General features: G+C 41.3%; 1 protein-coding gene across 1 annotated transcript; it reads right to left on the bottom strand.

Moving 5' to 3' along the window:
• Nucleotides 1–308: 308 nt before the first annotated feature.
• LOC115147699 (zinc finger protein 883-like) lies at nucleotides 309–12,420 on the bottom strand. Its single transcript, XM_029689999.1, has 3 exons — nucleotides 12,118–12,420; nucleotides 6,987–7,735; nucleotides 309–2,091 (listed from the first exon to the last, which is right to left on the bottom strand). The coding sequence occupies exons 2-3, from the start codon at nucleotides 7,663–7,665 to the stop codon at nucleotides 704–706; spliced, it is 2,067 nt and encodes a 688-aa protein (XP_029545859.1). The 5' UTR covers nucleotides 7,666–7,735; nucleotides 12,118–12,420; the 3' UTR covers nucleotides 309–703.
• Nucleotides 12,421–20,912: the final 8,492 nt, after the last annotated feature.

Here is a 20,912-nt window from a genome sequence, read left to right as displayed (position 1 = left end):
GTCCGTAGAGCTCAGACAGGATTGTGTGGAGGCACAAATCTGGGGAAGGGTACCACAAAATGTCTGCAGCATTGAAGATCCCCAAGAACACATTGGCCTCCATCATTCTTAAATGGAAGAAGTTTGGAACCACCAAGACACTTCCTAGAGCTGGCCACATGAACAAACTGAGGTCGGGGCAGACTAGCGTTGGTTTCGGAAGTGACCAAGAACCTGATGGTCACGCTGACAGAGCTCCAGAGTTCCTCTGTGGTGATGGGAGAACCTTCCAGAAGGACAACCATCTCTGCAGCACTCCTTTATGTTAGAGTGGCCAGATGGAAGCCACTCCTTCCTGTATATGTACTACCACTACTACTCAAATTTCAAGTCTATATTTGTCAAAAAAAGTATGATAGTTGAGAATATTTAGGACAGTACCTCAATGAATCTGCTATTTGGAACAGCCCCCAGGGAAGGGGCAAGTGTTTGGGGCTAACTGGCTTGCTCAAGGGCAGAACAGCAGATTTTCTTTTAACCTTTGCCGACTCAGGGATTCGAATGAGCGATCTTTCAGTTACTGGTCGAACGCTCTTAACCGCTAGGCTACCTGCCGCCCTCTGGGTTCTTCCGCATGTGTGTGAGTGTTTGTGTCCCTCTCTCTCTGGGGGTTAGATTGTAAGTAAAACAACAAATTGATGTCTTCTGCAAGTTAAAGTTCTCTCTATTCATAGACAGAGCTGGAATCGTCCTGAGGCCATTCAGCACAGATAACATCACCTGCAGGATGTCCATGTCCTTTCTTATGTTTCAACATGGCTACTAAATAGGTGAATGTCTCCCTGCATATATCACAGCTGTAAGGCTTCTCTCCAGTGTGAGTGCGCTTGTGTACAGCCAGTGCGTCGGTTCGGGAAAACCTCTTCCCGCACTGATCACAGGCGTGAGGCTTCTCTCCAGTATGAGTTCTCTTGTGGGCAGCCAGGTTTTGTGACCGACTGAAGCTCTTTCCACAGACAAAGCATGGGTAAGGTTTCTCCCCAGTGTGTGTTCGCTGGTGAGTCACCAAAGAATTGGACTGAGAAAACCTCCTCCCACATTGATCGCAGACGTAAGGCATCTCTCCTGTGTGCACACGCTGGTGTGTTGTTAAACCTTGGCGGAATATGAAGCTCCTGCCGCATTCGGAGCAGTGGTATGGTTTCACTCCTCGGTGTATCTTCATGTGAGTTCTGAAGTTGCTTGGATGGTTGAAGGTCTTCCCGCACAGCTCACAGACAATGGACTTGTCTTTACTGTGCCTCTTCTGGTGTTTCTTCAGATATATCGGATGAGAGAAACAATGACCACACTCAGAACAGCGGTATGGTCTCTCTCCCGGGTTGTGCATCAGCTGGTGAAATTTGAGACTACCTTTCGTGGCAAAACCCGTCCCACATTCTGAGCAGCTGAAGGGCTTTTCTTCGGTGGGCTTGTGTTTAAACTTGTGTGATTTCAGTAAGTAGGCTTGAATGAACCGCATTCCACAGACGGAACATTGGAATGGTTTCTCTTCAGTATGCATTCTCATATGGAAATTAAAGGACGCCGATATACAAAACTTCTTCTCGCAGTAGGAACATTGGTAAGGCCTTTCTGCGGCAGGCATGTGTGTTTGCACGTGTGCTTTTAGAGTGGATTTCTGAGCAAAACTTTTCTTGCACTTGGAGCATTGGAATGGTTTCTCTCCTGTGTGTATCCTTTGATGATTTTTGAATGTTGATAAAAAACTGTAGCTCTTCCCGCATTTAGAGCAGTGGTAAGACCTTTCTGTGGGAGGCTCATGTACTGTTTTCTCATGTATTTTTCGATAGTGGTTGTTTGCAAAACCTTTCCCACACTTGGAGCATTGGAATGGTTTATTTTCAGTGTGGGTGCTTTGATGGATTTTCAAGCCTGATAAAACACTGAAACTCTTTCCACAGTCATAGCAGTGGTGAGGTTTCTTCCCTGTATGTCTCTGTGGTTGTTTGTTGAGGTGTTTTGATGTGGCGAGACTCCAGTCTGGGTCGTCAGCATGATGAGGTTGTTGTTGAGGCTCCCCAGAAGATCCACGGTTTCCACGTCTCTCTCCTGTGTGAAAGAGACAATCAAACAAACAGTGAATACAGTTTGTCCAAACAGAAGTGACATCATATTGAGGTATTACAGTGCCTTCGGAAAATATTCAGACCCCTTGACTTTTTCCACATTTTGTTACGGTACCGCAATATTCTAAAATAGATTGAATAAATAAACAATCCTCAGCAATCTACATACACAATACCCCATAATGACCAAGCAAAAACAGGTTGGCATTTTTGCACATTTATTAAAAATAAAACAGAAATATCTTACTTACATAAGTATTCAGACCCTTTGCTATGAGACTTCAAATTGAGCTCAGGTGCATTCTGTTTCCATTGATCATCCTTGAGCTGTTTCTACAAATTGGAGTCCACTTGTGGCAAATTCAATTGATTGGACATGATTTGGAAAGGCACACATCGGTCTATATAAGGTCCCACAGTTGACAGTGCAAAAACCAAGCCATGAAGTCGAAGGAATTGTCCGTAGAGCTCCGAGACTGTGTCGAGGCACAGATCTGGGGAAGGGTACCAAAAAATGTCTGCAGCATTGAAGGTTCCCAAGAATACAGTGGCCTCCATTCTTAAATAGAAGAAGTTTGGAACCACCAAGACTCTTCCTAAAGCTGGACGCCCGACCAAACTGAGTAATCGGGGCAGAAGCGCCTTGGTCAGGGAGGTGACCAAGAACCCAATGGTCACTGACAGAGCTCTAGAGTTCCTCTGTGGAGATGGGAGAACATTCCAGAAGGACAACCAGCTCTGCAGCACTCCTCAGTAAAAGGCACATGACAGCTTGCTTGGAGTTTGCCAAAAGGCACCTAAAGACTCTCAGACCATGAGAAACAAGATTATCTGGTCTGATGAAACTCTTTGGCCTGAATGCCAAGTGCCACGTCTGGAGGAAACCTAGCCACATCCCACGGTAAAGCATGGTGGTGGCAGCATCATGCTGTGGGGGGGATGTTTTTCAGCGGCAGGTACTGGGAGACTAGTCAGGATCGAGGCAAAGTACAGAGAGATCCTTGATGACAACCTGCTCCAGAGTTCTCAGGATCTCAGACTGGGGTGAAGGTTCACCTTACAACAGGACAATGACCCTAAGCACACAGCCAAGACAGTGCAGGAGCGGCTTAGGGACAATTCTCTGAATGTCCTTGAGTGGCCCAGCCAGAGCCCGGACTTAAAAAAATAAATTAGCCAACATTTCTAATAAGCTGTTTTGCTTTGTCATTATGGGGTATTGTGATGTCATTATGGGGTATTGCGTGTAGATTGATGAGGGAAAAAATGATTTAATCAATTTCAGAATAAGGCTGTAACCAAACAAAATGTGGAAAAAGTTGAGGGGTCTGAATACCTTCAGAAAGTATTCACACCCTTTATCTTTTCCACATTTTTTGTGTTACAGCATGAATTCACACACAATACCCCATAATGACATCACAATACCCCATAATGACATCACAATACCCCATAATGTCAAAGTGGAATTATCGTTTTAGAGTTTTTTACAAATTAATTTAAAATGAAAAGCTTAAAATGTCTTCAGTCAATAAGTATTCAACCAATTTGTTATGGCAAGCCTAAATAATCTTAAGAATAAAAATAAATAAATAATACCAGTAATTGAATATCCCTTTGAGCCTGGTGAAGTTATTAATTACACTTTGGATGGTGTATCAATACACCCAGTCACTACAACTATCAGTGGTGGAAAAAGTACCCAATTGTCATACTTGAGTAAAAGTAAAAGATACCTTAATAGAAAATGACTCAAGTAAAAGTCACCCAGTAAATTACTACTTCAGTAAAAGTCAAAAAGTATTTTGTTTTATATATACTTAAGTATCAAGAGTAAAAGTATGAGTAATTTAAAATTCCTTATTTTAAGCAAACCAGACGGCACAATGTTGTTGATTTTTTAATTTACGGATAGCCAGGGGTACACTCCAACAGTCAGACATAATTTACAAACGATGCATTTGTGTTAAGAGAGTCCGCCAGATCAGAGGCAGTAGGTATGACCAGGGATGTGTGAATTGGACCATTTCCTGTCCTACTAAGCATTCAAAATGTAACAAGTACTTTTGGGCGTCAGGGAAATTGTAATGAGTAAAAAGTACATTATTTTCTTTAGGAATGTAGTGAGGTAAAAGTTGTCAAAAATATAAAATAGTAAAGTAAAGTACAGATACCCCAAAATACGACTTAAATAGTACCTCAAAGTATTTTTACTTAAGTACTTTACACCACTGACAAATATACAGGTGTCCTTCCTAACGCGGTTGTCGGAGAGGAAGGAAACCGCTCAGGGATTTCACCATGAGGCCAATGGTGATTTTAAAACAATGGCTGTGATAGGAGAAAACTGAGGATGGATCAACAACATTGTAGTTACTCCATAATACTAACCTAAATGACAGAGTGAAAAGAATGAAGCCTGCACAAGTCCTCGTGCTCCTAGACCTTATTGCCGCTTTTGACACCATCGATCACCAGATTATTTTGGAGAGATTGGAAACCCTAATTTGTCTACATGGACAAGTTCTTGCTTGGTTGTCGGAAAGAATTGTAATTTTCGTTGTTCCTCAAGGTTCCGTTTTAGGACCACTATTTTTTTCACTATATATTCTATTTCTTGGTGATGTCATTCACAAACACAATGTCAACTTTCACTGCTATGCGGACGACACACAGCTGTACATTTCGATGAAACATGTTGAAGCTTTATGTAGTACTGTGCGCCTCCCATAGTCTGTTCTGGACTTAGGGACTGTGAAGAGACCTCTGGTGCCATGTCGAGGGGTATGCATGCGATGTCCGAGCTGTGTGCTACTAGTTTAAAAATAGACACCTCAGTGCATTCAGCACATCACCAATTCTTACAAAAACAAGTAGTAATGAGGTCAATCTCTCTGAACGGTAGTCTAGGTGCCTTACCAGGAGGGGAGGGGGGGGGGGCAGTGGCAGAAAGGGAGGGCAGACCGAGTCACGGTAGAGATATAGAAAGTGGGAGACAATGGAGCAAACGTGAGGGAGGATAGACAGAGAGATGGGGCAGAGGCAAAGAGAGAGAGGTAATGGAGTGATTTGAGAGAGGGAGGATAGACAGAGATGGGCAGAGGCAAAGAGAGAGGTAATGGAGTTATTGAGAAAGGGAGGATAGACAGAGAGAAGGGGCAGAGGCAGAGAGAGAGGTAATGGAGTGATGTTAGAGAGAGTGATGTGAGAGAGGTAATGGAGTGATGTGAGAGAGGGTAATGGAGTGATGTCAGAGAGGGGTAATGGAGTGATGTCAGAGGGAGAGAGAGAGGGGGAGGTAATGGAGTGATGTCAGAGAGAGAGGGGTAATAGAGTGATGTCAGAGAGAGAGGTAATGGATTGATGTCAGAGAGAGAGAGAGAGGTAATGGAGTGATGTCAGAGAGAGAGAGAGGTAATGGAGTGATGTCAGAGAGAGAGAGAGGTAATGGAGTGATGTCAGAGAGAGAGAGGTAATGGAGTGATGTCAGAGAGTGAGAGAGAGAGGTAATGGCGTGATGTCAGAGAGAGAGAGGGGTAATAGAGTGATGTCAGAGAGAGGTAATGGATTGATGTCAGAGAGAGAGGGGTAATAGAGTGATGTCTGAGAGAGGTAATGGATTGATGTCAGAGAGAGAGAGGGGTAATGGAGTGATGTCAGAGAGAGCGAGAGAGGTAATGGAGTGATGTCAGAGAGAGAGAGAGAGAGAGGCAATGGAGTGATGTCAGAGAGAGAGAGAGAGAGGTAATGGAGTGATGTCAGAGAGAGAGAGAGAGAGAGAGAGAGAGAGGTAATGGAGTGATGTCAGAGAGAGAGAGAGGTAATGGAGTGATGTCAGAGAGAGTGAGAGAGAGAGGTAATGGAGTGATGTCAGAGAGAGAGAGAGAGAGAGAGAGAGATAGAGGGGTAATAGAGTGATGTCAGAGAGAGGTAATGGATTGATGTCAGAGAGAGAGAGGGGTAATAGAGTGATGTCAGAGAGAGGTAATGGATTGATGTCAGAGAGAGAGAGAGAGAGAGAGAGAGAGAGAGAGGTAATGGAGTGATGTCAGAGAGAGAGAGGGGTAATGGAGTGATGTCAGAGAGAGCGAGAGAGGTAATGGAGAGATGTCAGAGAGAGAGAGAGAGAGAGGTAATGGAGTGATGTCAGAGAGAGAGAGAGAGAGAGGTAATGGACTGATGTCAGAGAGAGAGAGAGAAGTAATGGAGTGATGTCAGAGAGAGAGAGAGAAGTAATGGAGTGATGTCAGAGAGAGAGAGAGGTAATGGAGTGATGTCAGAGAGAGAGAGAGGTAATGGAGTGATGTCAGAGAGAGAGAGAGGTAATGGAGTGATGTCAGAGAGAGAGAGAGGTAATGGAGTGATGTCAGAGAGAGAGAAGTAATGGAGTGATGTCAGAGAGAGAGAGAAGTAATGGAGTGATGTCAGAGAGAGAGAGGTAATGGATTGATGTCAGAGAGAGAGAGAGGTAATGGAGTGATGTCAGAGAGAGAGAGGTAATGGAGTGATGTGAGAGAGAGAGAGAGTGGTAATGGAGTGATGTTAGAGAGGTAATGGAGTGATGTTAGCTTGCAGGGGGAGTGCATTACATGTCGCTGTCTTCTATGTTTTACGATTCTACAATGAAGGCATTAAATGAAAACCATTGCATTTTAAGTAAGCATTTCACAGTAATACCTGTTGTATTCGGCGTGTGTGAAAAATACATTTGATATGTCACTGTCCTCTTAAAGATTCTACGTTACACACAAAGGTATTGATGCAACTTACAAACGTTGATATCAGAGGCTCCTGGACTGCACTGTAATGTTAGATAACAATAACTGAACTTCACAATGGTACATAGAACCAAAACAAAAGGTATCCTGCTGCACTTACTTTGATGAATCACATCTCCTTCCTCCTCCTCATCTCCTCCAGCAGTTCCTCTCAACCCTGGTGTTTTCCTGCAGTCGACCAGCTGCACAGACACCCTCTTCAGACCCAGCAGTAAGGCATTACCAGGAGAGGACAGAGAGGGGGACCCACTCACGCTCTCCTCCCTCTGCTCTGGTGTGTGTCTCTCTGGAGCTGGCTCCACCTCCAGCCCTTTGCTAGGCAACAAATCCCTGTCCTTCACACATTCTTCATCGCAGTCTACAGCATCGTCATCAAATGATTGGCTGGGACTCATGGGTTCCCCCTCCAGCATTTTGCTAGGTAACCAATCCATGTCCTTCTGGTTCCCTTCTTCATCACAGTCTACAGCATCATCATTAATGGATTGGCTGGGACTCAAAGGTGCACCGATACAATCCTCCTGTATCTTTCTGATGTCCTCTTTCAGTCGGAGTAACCAAGACATTCCCTGCTCCTCCGATTCCATTGAATCTGCATTTTTCCCAAGTTCCTCCAGGATTTTACGGCACAATGAGTGATGGTGATTCTTTCCTTGAACATCAGAGCCATCTTTGCCACCTATTCCACTGCGTTCACACAGGCAGCGTAAACTGTCGTTGGTTAAAGTGTATAAACTCTGTTCCATTTCCTCCATCAACGTTTCCCTCTCTCCACTCATATTGTCCTGCTCACGTGGCAACAACAGCAATGAAGTCAATGTCAAGACAGATATAGTTCAGTTAGATGACCTGTAATGAAAATGAAAGATTAGAACACATTAGTGCTGACTCCATTTAGTCGACTGGTCCATTGTTTGGCTGTTGGTCAACAGTGATTTCTTTAGTTGAGCAGTAGCAAAAAAATTATAATAATCATGGTGTACAAGACACCTTTCTGATTGGCTCCTGTCTGAGTGGACTGATCTATTGATTGTGGGGGCTGTGAGGATGGTACAGTCCATCAGTCTAAGACTGTAATTGTATATGGTTATATTGTCAGAACAACAGAACACTAATAAAAAACGTTATTTTATAACAAATGCGGTCACTCTCCGCGGTTCTGAATCAAATCAGTGCGCTGTTGAATTGGCTCCTTTTCTTTTAACCAGCATTTTTTAATCAGCATTTTGGTGTTGAGAACAATGCGGTGGAGTTAGGAGATGAGAAAACAGCCCTTTCCTTAAAACCTGTTGAGGCCAGGGGGCAGTATTGAGAATTTTGGAAAAAAATATGTGCGCATTTTTAACTGCCTCCTACACCAACTCAGAAGCTAGAATATGCATATTATTGTTTAGGTTTGGATAGAAAACACTCTGAATTTTCTAAAACAGTTTGAATGGTGTCTGTAAGTATAACAAAACTCATATTGCAGGCAAAAACCTGTGAAAAATAGATTAAAAAAAATGAGAATTTTGTGACTGTACTATTTAGTGTCATTGTTTTAAAGATACCACAGTGAGAAAGGATTCAGTTCGCAACTCCTACTGCTTCCACTAGATGTCAACGATCTTTAGAAAGTTGTTGGAAGCATCTGTCATGAATACAGACCGAATTAGAAAGCTTACAAGTTGACACGTCATCACTTCATTTTTTGCGCCTGCGCATGAATCTGAGAAGAGTGCCTTTGTCATTATCGTTTATTCTAGACACTTGATAGGTTGTGTGAAAATATTACTGATGTTTACTGATGTTTCACGTTAAAAATGGACCAAAAGATGAATGCTAAACAACGTTTGACATGTTTAAACAAACGTAAATAGATTATTTACTAGGTTTTCTTTAGCTTTTCGACGTGACTTTACACTGCCCACCTCATTTTGTGGGAGCCTACTGAACGCTAACTATTTGGACATAAATTATGAACTTTGTCAAAAGAAACCACATTTGTTCTGGACCTGGGATCTCTGGCAGCGCCTTCTGATGGAGATAATCAAAGGTAAGGGGATATTTAGAATGTTATTATCGATATTAGATGATGCTAATGCTAACGGTATAGCTTAGCTTAGCATATAGCTTATTGTTGTTAGCATAGTACCCAGTTTATGCAAAATGTGATTTCCCAGTAAAGTTATTTTGAGATCTGGCCATTCGGTAGCAATTACGAGATGATAATATATTATTCTTTGAATGTATGTATTATAATTTACCAATGTTTTCGAATAGTAATTCCGTGATTTGTAATGCTGGATTCACTGGGTGCATTCGAGCCGAAAAAAATTCTGAATTTCACCGCGACTGTAAATGCTGTTTTTGGATATAAATATGAACTTGATGGAACTAAAAATGCATGTATTGTATAACATAATGTCCTATGAGTGTCATCTGATGCAGATTGTCAAAGGTAAGTGCATAATTCTAGCTAGTTTTCTGTCTGTTGATGCCCTTCTTTGAATTGGCTAAACATTACACGCAGCTATTGTCAATGTACTCTCCTCACATAACCTAACTTTATGCATTCTCCGTAATGCCTCTGAAAATCGGACAGCGTGGTTAGATTTAGGAGATATATCTTTCAAATGGAGGAAAATAGTTGATTATTTGATTTTTTGAAATGATTACTCTTGCAGTTTTGAATTCCCCGCCATGGTCACATGACAATGAATCCCAATACCGGGATAAGATCGGGATAAGATCCTCAACAGGTTTTAATGGTCTAAGAACAGTGAGGAAACCCCAACTTAATTAGGTCTATAATCAACAGCCTAAATGTTAAATGTGCCTGGCTTTATACATCATACATATACTGTACCAGTCAAAAAGTTTGGACACACCTACTCATTCAAGGGTTTTTCTTTATTTTTATTATTTCCTACACTGTACAACAATAGTAAAGATATCAAAACTATGTAATAACACATATGGAATCATGTAGTAACCAAAAAAAGTGTTAAACAAATCAAAATAGATGTTATATTTGAGATTCTTCAAAGTAGCCACCCTTTACCTCATGAAGCTGGTTGAGAGAATGCCAATAGTGTGCAAAGCTGTCATCAAGGCTGTCACCTGGAATGCATTTCAATTAACATGTGTGCCTTGTTAAAAGTTAATTTGTGGAATTTATTTCCATCTTAATGCGTTGAGCCAATCAGTTGTGTTGTGACAAGGTAAGGGAGGTATACAGAAGATTTGGTAAAATATCAAGTCCATATTATGGCAAGAACAACTCAGATAAGCAAAGAGAAACGACAGTCCATCATTACTTTAAGACATGAAGGTCAGTCAATTCCGGAAAATGTCAAAACCTTTGAAAGTTTCTTCAAGTGCAGTCGCAAAAACCATCAAGCGCAATGATGAAACTGGCTCTCATGAGGACCGCCACAGGAAAGGAAGACCCAGAGTTACCTCTGCTGCAGAGGATAAGTTCATTAGAGTTAACTGCACTTCAGATAGCAGCCCAAATAAATGCTTCACAGAGTTCAAGTAACAGACATCTCAACATCAACTGTTCAGAGGAGACTGCGTGAATCAGGCCTTCATGGTTGAATTGCTGCAAAGAAACCCCTACTAAAGGACACCAATAATAAGAAGAGACTTGCTTGGGCCAAGAAACAATAGCAACGGATATTAGACCGGTGGAAATCTGTCCTTTGGTCTGATGACTTCAAATTTGAGATAATTTTTGTTGTTATTCGGCTTGCAAGCATCCCCCTTTTTCCTCCAAACATAACGATGGTCATTATGGCCAAACAGTTCTATTTTTGTTTCATCAGACCAGAGGACATTTCTCCAAAAAGTACGATCATTCTCCCCATGTGCAGTTGCAAACCGTAGTATGGCTTTTTATGGCGCTTTTGGAGCAGTGGCTTCTTCCTTGCTGAGTGTCCATTCAGGTTATGTCGATATAGGACTCGTTTTACTGTGGATATAGATACTTTTGTCCCTGTTTCCTCCAGCATCTTCACAAGGTACTTTGCTGTTGTTCTGGGATTGATTTGCACTTTTCTCACCAAAGTACATTCATCTATTGGAGACAGAACGCGTACCCTTCCTGAGTGGTATGACGGCAGCGTGGTCCCATGGTGTTTATACTTGCGTACTATTGTTTGTACAGATGAACGTGGTACCTTCAGACGTTTGGAAATTGCTCCCAAGGATGAACCAGACTTGGCTGATATATTTTGATTTTCCCATCATGTCAAGCGAAGAGGCACTGAGTTTGAAGGTAAGCCTTGAATAAGCCTTGAAATAGATCCACAGGTACACCTCCAATTGACTCAAATGATGTCAATTAGCCTATCAGATGCTTCTAAAGCCATGACATAATTTTCTGGAATTTTCCAAGCTGTTTAAAGGCACAGTCGACTTAGTGTATGTAAACATCTGACCCTCTGGAATTGTGATACAGTGAATTATATGTGAAATAATCTGTCTGTAAACTGCTGTAAAAATGTGTTGTGTCATGCACAAAGTAAATCTCCTAACCGACTTGCCAAAACTATAATTTGTTAACAAGAAATTTGTGGAGTGGTTGAAAAATGAGTTTTAATGACTCCAACCTAAGTGTATGTAAACTTCTGACTTCAACTGAATACTCTGGTCATTATTTGAACTGGCTAGCCAGCTAGTTAGCAAGTAACGAACCTGGCTGACATTTACTGAATGTGTTTTTAAACGGATGGTTTTATTGGTGTTAAAATAAAGTATGTTATTTGGAGCACAGGGCTGCTGATGTCATGTAGAGGCTGTCGTTTTGTGTTTACACTTTTTCAGAACGAAAAGTTTGATGTCGGACGACAATAGAATGTTCATGATGTTGCTACGACAATTGTCTACACAGACATGTCGATAGACGGACTGTAAACCAGCCTTTATGCTTTTGGCAGATTTCATAACATAGCGTTCAACAATGTAATGTCGACATGAAAATAAAAGTTATTCGTTTCAGCGTAAAAGTTTAAATAGAGAATTTTCCAATCTTCTAGAGTTATTTGGATAGTTATCTACGTTAGCTAGCAACTTTCAACAATACTTTTCGGGTGATTGTCGGCACCTCACAAACCGGGAATTAAACAAGTTATCAAATGAAAGCCCTGAACATTAGCTAATCGTAAAATGGGTTAATAATATGATTCGTGGTGTACAAAAACATAAACTCGGCTGCAGTATAACTGACCGTAACCTTTGCTACCTACCTGATACAGTAGCTAGCTAGCGGGCTAGCACGTCTCTGTCCACGTGGGAAAGAAGTATATCTCCGGACTTTCGTTTGATGTTCTTTTGACAACGTTGTTCTAATGTCAGTTTTACGTTGTAGTTTGAAAGTAAAGTAGAATATCCAGCTATGCTTGAAGACTAATCTAGATAGCTAACTTTTCCTTGTCTAACGTTACTTCCAACGTAATCACACACAGACCAGAGTAGTCGAGTATCGATAGCTATAACCATGATTAAAAGCTTCTTCATTGGGTTTTATGACGAACTACATGCAAAAAGCTGTGTTTTTGCCACAAACTGGATGATTTTTTTTTTCTCACAAAATTGATATGGATAAAATCATACTGACTACCCAAAAATCACTCATCAACATACTCCTTGCTTTATCTGTTAAATCATTCCTACCATATGGTTGCTTTTGGACCTCATAGAATATATATATGTATGTGTTATCTGAAAAAAGACGTTTGACTTTCAGAAAAACATATTGGTCAAGCTCAGGCACTTTTTATTATTTTTATTTACTTATTATGTGCATAATCCTAACAGGCTGGAAATTTGGAGCCCAAATTAGCCATAGCACTGAGTTAGCAAGATTGAGCTAGCATAATGGTGAACACTTGAACATGATTTTAACTTCTCTATCAAACATTTGGTTAATTTTCTCTATAATTGAGAGTAACAGGGTGAAAACATATGAGTTGGATGTACAGACTAACATCATGAAACATGGACAAATAGATACAACTGAGTGTTCATATTTATTTAGTTTTGCACCATTGTTTTCCCACCAAAGAAATAATAACACTTTCTGAATGTGGTGTCATTTTAGGAAGGGTTTGCTTTCTTAAAGGAGAATTTCAACACTTCCTGAATGTGGTGTCATTGTAGGAAGGGGTTGTTTTCTTAAAGGAGAATTACAACACTTCCTGAATGTGGTGTCATTTTAGAAAAGGGTTGTTTTCTTAAAGGAGAATTACAACACTTCCTGAATGTGGTGTCATTTTAGAAAAGGGTTGTTTTCTTAAAGGAGAATTACAACACTTCCTGAATGTGGTGTCATTTTAGAAAAGGGTTGTTTTCTTTAATGAAGAATTACAACACTTCCTGAATGTGGTGTCATTGTAGCAAGGGGTTGTTTTCTTAAATAGAGAATTACAAAAAAACTAACAGCGTGGAAAGTGATATCAGGGACACATAGAACATCTTAAATAAAATGATAATAAATACAATAATTATGATAAAATAACTATTGATGAGCGAGAATTTAACTAGGACTATAAAATAATGAAGAAAGATTTTAAGTATGTTATTATTTTAAGGCTTATATTTCTCGTGGAAGTTGATTAATAACACCGGTGGCAAAAACACCTACGTCCACTGAAAAAACGTTTTCAAAATGCAGAAAATTCACTTTTAAGGTCCATATTTTTGTGTTTTTAAGGTAAAGGACACCTGACCTTATATTTAAAGCCTTTTGGAATCCTAATTTTACACTACATAAGAAGTGATATTTCCTGAGGACAGAAAAGGCACTGCATTGTAGGAATGACCCTATCCATGTCTGATCCCTAAACAGGCTCAGGAGCCTGCGAGGGAGGCACATCTTCCATCACCTATAATCCTTGTAAATGTTCCGTTGTGAATTCCTGAAGCCCCAGATACTTTCCTGCTGCAGCCACAATGAAGTCCAATTTCTTTGATTTCCTTTCTACTTGGCCGTGCAGTTTATCACAGTTGCAATGAACACCACTAAATCCACTTTCTTTACATACAGCATGATATCTATCTTGGTGGTTGACAAATAGGGCTATTCACTACCATTTCTTCAATTTCACCTGTTCTTCTTTTGATTGCTTCAGCATAGGATATATCCAATGGACCGCCCTCACTTTTGCCCACTCAACCTCCTTCACCCTTACAGGGCACTCCAGGAATTCTGGGTCATGATCCCCACCACAATTGCAACATGGCCGTTCTTCAATCCGATCTTCTGTATACTCCACCCGTCTACACACACTTGAAACACGGCCAAATCCTTTAAAAGTTGTACACTGTAATGGTTTGGTTTCTGCGTACCTCATGTACCTCAGCTTGACATGTGTAGGGAAGTGCTCATCATTAAAAAAAAAACACAATAGAACCACATTTTGTTTTCCTTTCTTCCTTCTACCATGCAGGTCAAACGATGGGCACTAACCACACCTGGGATTCCTGTCGAAAGGTTTTCCTCCTTAACTTCCATTGACACCGCGGAGATGACTCCCTTAACAGGTGCCCTACTCCGGAGCACAAAGCACGATACTTCAGTTGACTCGATTATAATGGCGCTGATGTTTTACGGGCTCCTAACCAAATGTGCTTTTTTTTTGCACGTTGTTTGTAACTTTTTTTTAAACTCATTTTGTAGATAATGTTGCTGCTACCGTCTCCTATGACTGAAAAGAGCTTCTGGACATTTTTTCTTTGACGAATCCGACGCGAAGGATGTACTGCTTTCTAGAGACCAGGCCCAAGAAAAGACAGAGAAAAAGGGGGCGGAGGTCGGCTGCCTTCTAAGAATTCGTAGGCGAGTGAGTGAACCTCCACCACCACGCAAACTATTGGCCAACATGCAATCATTGGAAAATAAAATGGATGATCTACGATTAAGACTATCCTACCAACGGGACATTAAAAACAGTAATATCTTATGTTTCACAGAGTCGTGGCTGAACGACGACACAGATACTATAGAGCTGGCTGGGTATTCAGTGCATCGGCAGGACAGAGAAGCTACGTCTGGTAAGGGGTGTGTGTCTATTTGTAAATAACAGTTGGTGCGCAATTTCTAATATTAAAGAAGTCTCGAGGTATTGCTCACCTGAGGTAGAGTACCTCATGATAAGCTGTAGACCACACAATTGTTTTATTTAACTAGGCAAGTCAGTTAAAAACAAAATCTTATTTACAATGATGGCCTACCCCAACCAAACCTGGACGACCCTGGGCCAATTGTGCGCCGCCCTATGGGACTCCCAATCACGGCTGGACGTGATACAGACAGAATTCGAACCAGGTACTGTAGTGACGCCTCTTGCACTGAGATTCAGTGCCTTAGACCACTGCACCACTAGGGAGGCCAATCTATCTATCAAGAGAGTTCTCATCTATATTATTCGCAGCCGTCTATTTACCACCACAAGTCGATGCTGGCACTAAGACCACACTCAACGAGCTGTACAAGGCCATAAGCAAACAAGAAAATGCTCATCCAGAAGCTGCGCTCCTTGTGGCCTGAGGGCTTTAATGCAGGCAAACTTAAATCCATTTCACCAAATTTCTATCAGCTTGTCACATGTGCAACCAGAGGGGGAAAAAAACTCTAGACCACCTTTACTCCACGCACAGAAACGTATACAAAGCTCTCCCTACATTTGGCAAACATGACTATAATTCTAGCGTCCTGATTCCTGCTTACAAGCAAAAACTAAAGCAGGAAGTACCAGTGACTCACTCAATACGGAAGTGGTCAGATGACGCGGATGCTACGCTACAGGACTGTTTTGCTAGCACAGACTGGAATATGTTCCGGGATTCATCCAATGGCATTGAGGAGTATACCACTTCAGTCACCGGCTTAATCAATAAATGCATCAACGACTTCATCCCCACAGTGACCGTACGTACATATCCCAACCAGAAGCCATGGATTACAGGGAACATCCGCATCGAGCTAAAGGCTAGAGCTGCCGCTTTCAAGGAGTGGGACACTAATCCGGACGCTTATAAGAAATCTCACTATGCCCTCAGACAAACCGTCAATACAGGACTAAGGCAAAGCGTCAATACAGGACTAAGATTGAATCCTACTACACCGGCTCTGACGCTCGTCAGATGTGGCAGGGCTTGAAAACTATTACGGACTACAAAGGGAAACACAGCCGCGAGCTGCCCAGTGAAGCGAGTCTACCAAACGAGCTAAATGCCTTTTATGCACCCTTCGAGGCAAGCAACACTGAAGCATGTATGAGAGCACCAGCTGTTCCGGATGACTGTGTGATCATGCTCTCGGTAGCCGATGTGAGCATGACCTTTAAACAGGTCAACATTCACAAAGCCACGGGGCCAGACGGATTACCAGGACGTGTTCTCAAAGCATGCGCAGACCAACTGGTGAGTGTCTTCACTGACATTTATAAACCTCTCCCTGACCGAGTATGTAATACCTACATGTTTCAAGCAGACCACCATAGTCCCTGTGCCCAAGGAAGCGAAGGTAACCTGCCTAAATGATTCCCGCCCCGTAGCACTCACATCGGTAGCAATGGTAGCCATGAAAGGCCAATCCTTATTGTGGCTAGCTACGCATAGGTTGGGCGTTCTAAGTTACACTAGCTAGCTACAACAACAAGAGCTGTCAACTTTCAAAATCAAGTGTTAAGGTAAACTCAAGCATTTAACATATTATACAACGGGTGGGTGTAATCCTGAATGCTCATTGGTTGAAACCGCATACCAGCCGGTGCTATTCCACAAGTTACCACTGGCTAAATCTATGACATTAAAATTTTCTCTGTTCCATCTGACTGCGCAATCCACTGTCTCATCAGCCCAGCCAGGCAATTTATAAACTTGATCTCCACTATAAATAGCATCTAGACGTTACCTCACATTTCTTTTAGACTAACATTTCGTTTTCAATAGCTGAGATTTGTATAAACATTGCTGTCTGTCTCTCTGACATTTGCAACATTGTTTTTATATTCAAATTCGTTCTCCAGCTGTTGCATAGTAATCTTGAACGTGTCAGGCAGGAGTCGGGATGAGACAGGCAGGCAGCTTTTCTCAGCCAGTAAAAATCCTGAATCAGTGTAATTTATATTGATATATACAAAGAAATATCAATAGAAAACGGTAAAATGAACCGAAGTCCAGCTAGCTTGCAGCCTTTCCAGCTTCAGTTTGAAGTTATTGTGTTGTGTTAGTTGTGTTGTTGGCTAGCTCCTCTGAACAACAGTGTCCTGCCGAGAGAGCTCATTTTCAATGCCAGGTGAAATCGCGTATCATTAGCTCATTGTTATGGACGTATCCAAATAAATTTCACTAGAAAACAGCTTAAACAAATGCAAATGCAGCTACTTTGCTCTTATTCTGGCTGCACTGTTTGACTTGACAGTAAGTTAGCCGAAGTTGGCTAGCTAGCAAGCAAGAGATAAGAACCTTTCCAGCCAGTATGGCAATAGAACATTCACACCAACCTCAAATCTCAAATCACACCAACAGACACACAAAAGAAAGAAGAATACCAACCTTTATTTAACTAGGCAAGTCAGTTAAGAACAAATTCTTATTTACAATGCCGGCCAACCAATGCTCCCAGTATGGTTATGCTTTTAGTCAGTTATTAACTCGGAAGATACATCAGCTATCTCACACAGGAGAGAAGCATTTCCACTGCTCCCAATGTGGGGAGAGTTTCAGGCAGTCATCAGCTCTGAAGAAACGCTAGGGAACTCACAACAATGTTCCCCAAACACTTTGAAGTAAGACGTTATAATCATTCAGTATCCTGTAATAAACCCTGGATGTCTGGTAATAAATAGTGGTAGTGAAAGAAGAATTTTCGTTAAAATCATGTATATTTTATAGGGTGACAACCTTCTAAAATTGCTATCATGTTATAAACACTGTAGCTATTATAAAATAAAAATGATGGTGGTGAAAGAAGAGTCAAAGTCATGCTCTGGAGTTGTGTTTGAATGTTATTTATTTAAATAAAGTTGGCACAGCTATCGCATGGCCCGTGGGGCAAAAGCAGTATGAGAGGAGCACCCTTCTCAATCGAACAGTAATCTGTGCCACATGTTGTCATCAAGGCATCATGATGCATCGTTCAGAAACATACATCTCTTTTCCATGAAATGTGTTTGGATTTTCAAACTAGTTTTCATTGGGAAGGCAGACAAAGCCTTTTATCAAAGTAATCACTTTTGCATGTGAAAACTCGGAATCCTACTCAATACTCCACTTTCTTAAAACCTGTTGGGGCTAGGGGGCAGTATTTTCACGGCCGGATAAAAAACGTACCCGATTTAAACTGGTTACTACTCTTGCCCAGAAACTAGAATATGCATATAATTGTTTGATTTGGATAGAAAACACCCTAAAGTTTCTAAAACTGTTTGAATGGTGTCTGTGAGTATAACAGAACTCATTTGGCAGGCCAAAACCTGAGAAGATTCCAAACAGGAAGCGCTCTCGCTGACCATTTCATGGCCTTCTTGATCATCTCTAACCAAAACAGGGGATCTCTGGCATGACGTGACATTTTCTAACGCTCCCATAGGCTCTCAGAAGGCGCCAGAAAGCTGAATGGTGGCTTTGCAGGCCCTGGCTGAAAAACATTAGCGCATTTTGTAAGTGGTCGATCTGAGAACAATGAGACTGGGGCGCGCGTGCCCGAGCTGACACCATGTTTACTTTCTCTCTCTTTGAACGAAAACAACCACTCCCGGTCGGAATATTATCGCTTTTTTATGAGAAAAATTGCATAAAAATTGATTTTAAACAGCGGTTGACATGCTTCGAAGTACGGTAATGGAATATTTAGAATTTTTTTGTCACGAAACGCGTCGGGCGCGTCACCCTTATTTACCCTTCGGATAGTGTCTTGAACGCACGAACAAAACGCTGCTATTTGGATATAACTATGGATTATTTGGGACCAAACCAACATTTGTTATTGAAGTAGAAGTCCTGGGAGTGCATTCTGACGAAGAACACCAAAGGTAATCAAACTTTTCTAATAGTAAATCGGATTTTGGTGAGTACCACACTTTGTGGGTGTCAAAATAGCTAGCCTGTGATGGCTGGGCTATCTACTCAGAATATTGCAAAATGTGCTTTCACCGAAAAGCTATTTTAAAATCGGACATAGCGAGTGCATATAGGAGTTCTGTATCTATAATTCTTAAAATAATTGTTATGTTTTTTGTGAACGTTTATCGTGAGTAATTTAGTAAATTCACCGGAAGTGTTCGGTGGGAATGCTAGTCACATGCTAGTCACATGCTAGTCACATGCTAATGTAAAAAGCTGGTTTTTGATATAAATATGAACTTGATTGAACAAAACATGCATGTATTGTATAACATAATGTCCTAGGTGTGTCATCTGATGAAGATCATCAAAGGTTAGTGCTGCATTTAGCTGTGGTTTGGGTTTATGTGACATTATATGCTAGCTTGAAAAATGGGTGTCTGATTATTTCTGGCTGGGTACTCTGCTGACATAATCTAATGTTTTGCTTTCGTTGTAAAGCCTTTTTGAAATCGGACAGTGTGGTTAGATTAACGAGAGTCTTGTCTTTAAAATGGTGTAAAATAGTCATATGTTTGAGAAATTGAAGTAATAGCATTTCTAAGGTATTTGAATATCGCGCCACGGGATTACACTGGCTGTTGAGTAGGTGGGACGCAAGCGTCCCACTGGCCCAGAGAGGTTAACCTACCTCACTTTTGTTTTGAGCAGACTTCACCCTCGGCCAAAACCGGGCACCCGGCTTACTCCCGGGAGGCAACCCGGTTCCAAAACGAATGCAATCAACGCTAACCTGGTTCATCCAGGTGCATTAATCAAATCCCCTCATTGTTAGTGCTCTTGCCCTATGTCTAGCATTTTCCGAGACTAGTTTAGCACCGCAGCAAGCAAAACAAAAGCCCCACACCTATGCTAAAACTGTCATTTTCATAGAGTAAAGCTATTTTGTTATCTAGTGTTCTGGTAGTGGCAGTAATGCTTGGCTGAACAATGTATCAAGTATATATCACTTTCAATTGCTTTATATATTTTCTTTCTTGGTAAAACGTTGCGTTGCTAGCTACATAGCTAGCTCACTGATGGCAGCACAAAAATGTCACTTCCGGTTTTAGAACGCGGGCTGAAGTTTATATTACAGATGTTTTTTCCTGGAACATCCTTTACGCAGTCAAACAACTGACGAGAAGGACTTTTATTTTAAACTTAAAGGTGAGTTTATGGTCTCGTTAACTACTTGTTAGAGTGACCAAAGGCATGACTTCCATTATCAATTTTCAGTGATTCACACAAAAACAGTCTCGAAATAAAGAAGACTTACCCGTGAGGTCAATGTGGGAAGATTTTTTAGACACCAAGAAAATGAAATAGACACAAGGTTACTCTTACAGGAGAGAAGCCTTTCCACTGCTGTTTGTGGGATGAGTTTTTCTCTTTTACAAACCTTAAATAGACACCAGTTTACTCACAAAGAAGCCTTACCACTGCTGTCAGTGTTGGAAGAGCTTCAGCCTGTTACATAAACTAAAGACTCACCAGCTAACTCGCACAGGCAACAAGCCTTACCATTGCTCTCTGCATGTGGTTAGTTTCAGTGATGTTTGAAACTTAAGATATGTTCTGTAACTTTTTTTAGCCAATAGTTATGAAAGTAGCTCTTGAGCCAAAAGTGGTCCCCAAAAATTGCATACTACGTCACATATGTGCACCAAGTAATTTCGCTCTCTCGCTTTGCTGTGTGTGCATCTTGCTAGCTGTCATTCAAATTGGCGAGGGACTGAAGTGTATTGACTGGAACTCGAATTGCTAGGGGGCTGGTCCACATGGGGGGAAATGTAGAGAAAACAGTTCCTTTCCAACTAGGACAGTAATTATTCTCATAGATTAAGCATGTATGAACTACACATCCAGCCCATAGTGGGAGGTTTAATAAATACTTATGTTGTCGCCAAAGTTCCGGAGCATGTCTTTAACG

Source organism: Salmo trutta, chromosome 14 (assembly GCF_901001165.1).
Source record: "Salmo trutta chromosome 14, fSalTru1.1, whole genome shotgun sequence".
In the NCBI taxonomy this organism is placed as follows: Eukaryota; Metazoa; Chordata; class Actinopteri; order Salmoniformes; family Salmonidae; genus Salmo; species Salmo trutta.
This window is presented reverse-complemented; position numbering and strand designations above follow the sequence as displayed.

Bases quoted from the DNA above. Each gene is read 5' to 3' on its own strand.
- LOC115147699 (XM_029689999.1), bottom strand. From the start codon at position 7,665: ATGAGTGGAGAGAGGGAAACGTTGATGGAGGAAATGGAACAGAGTTTA. The intron at 2,092-6,986 runs GTAAGTGCAGCA...TCTTTCACACAG, and splicing joins AGGAGATGTGATTCATCAAA to GAGAGAGACGTGGAAACCGT.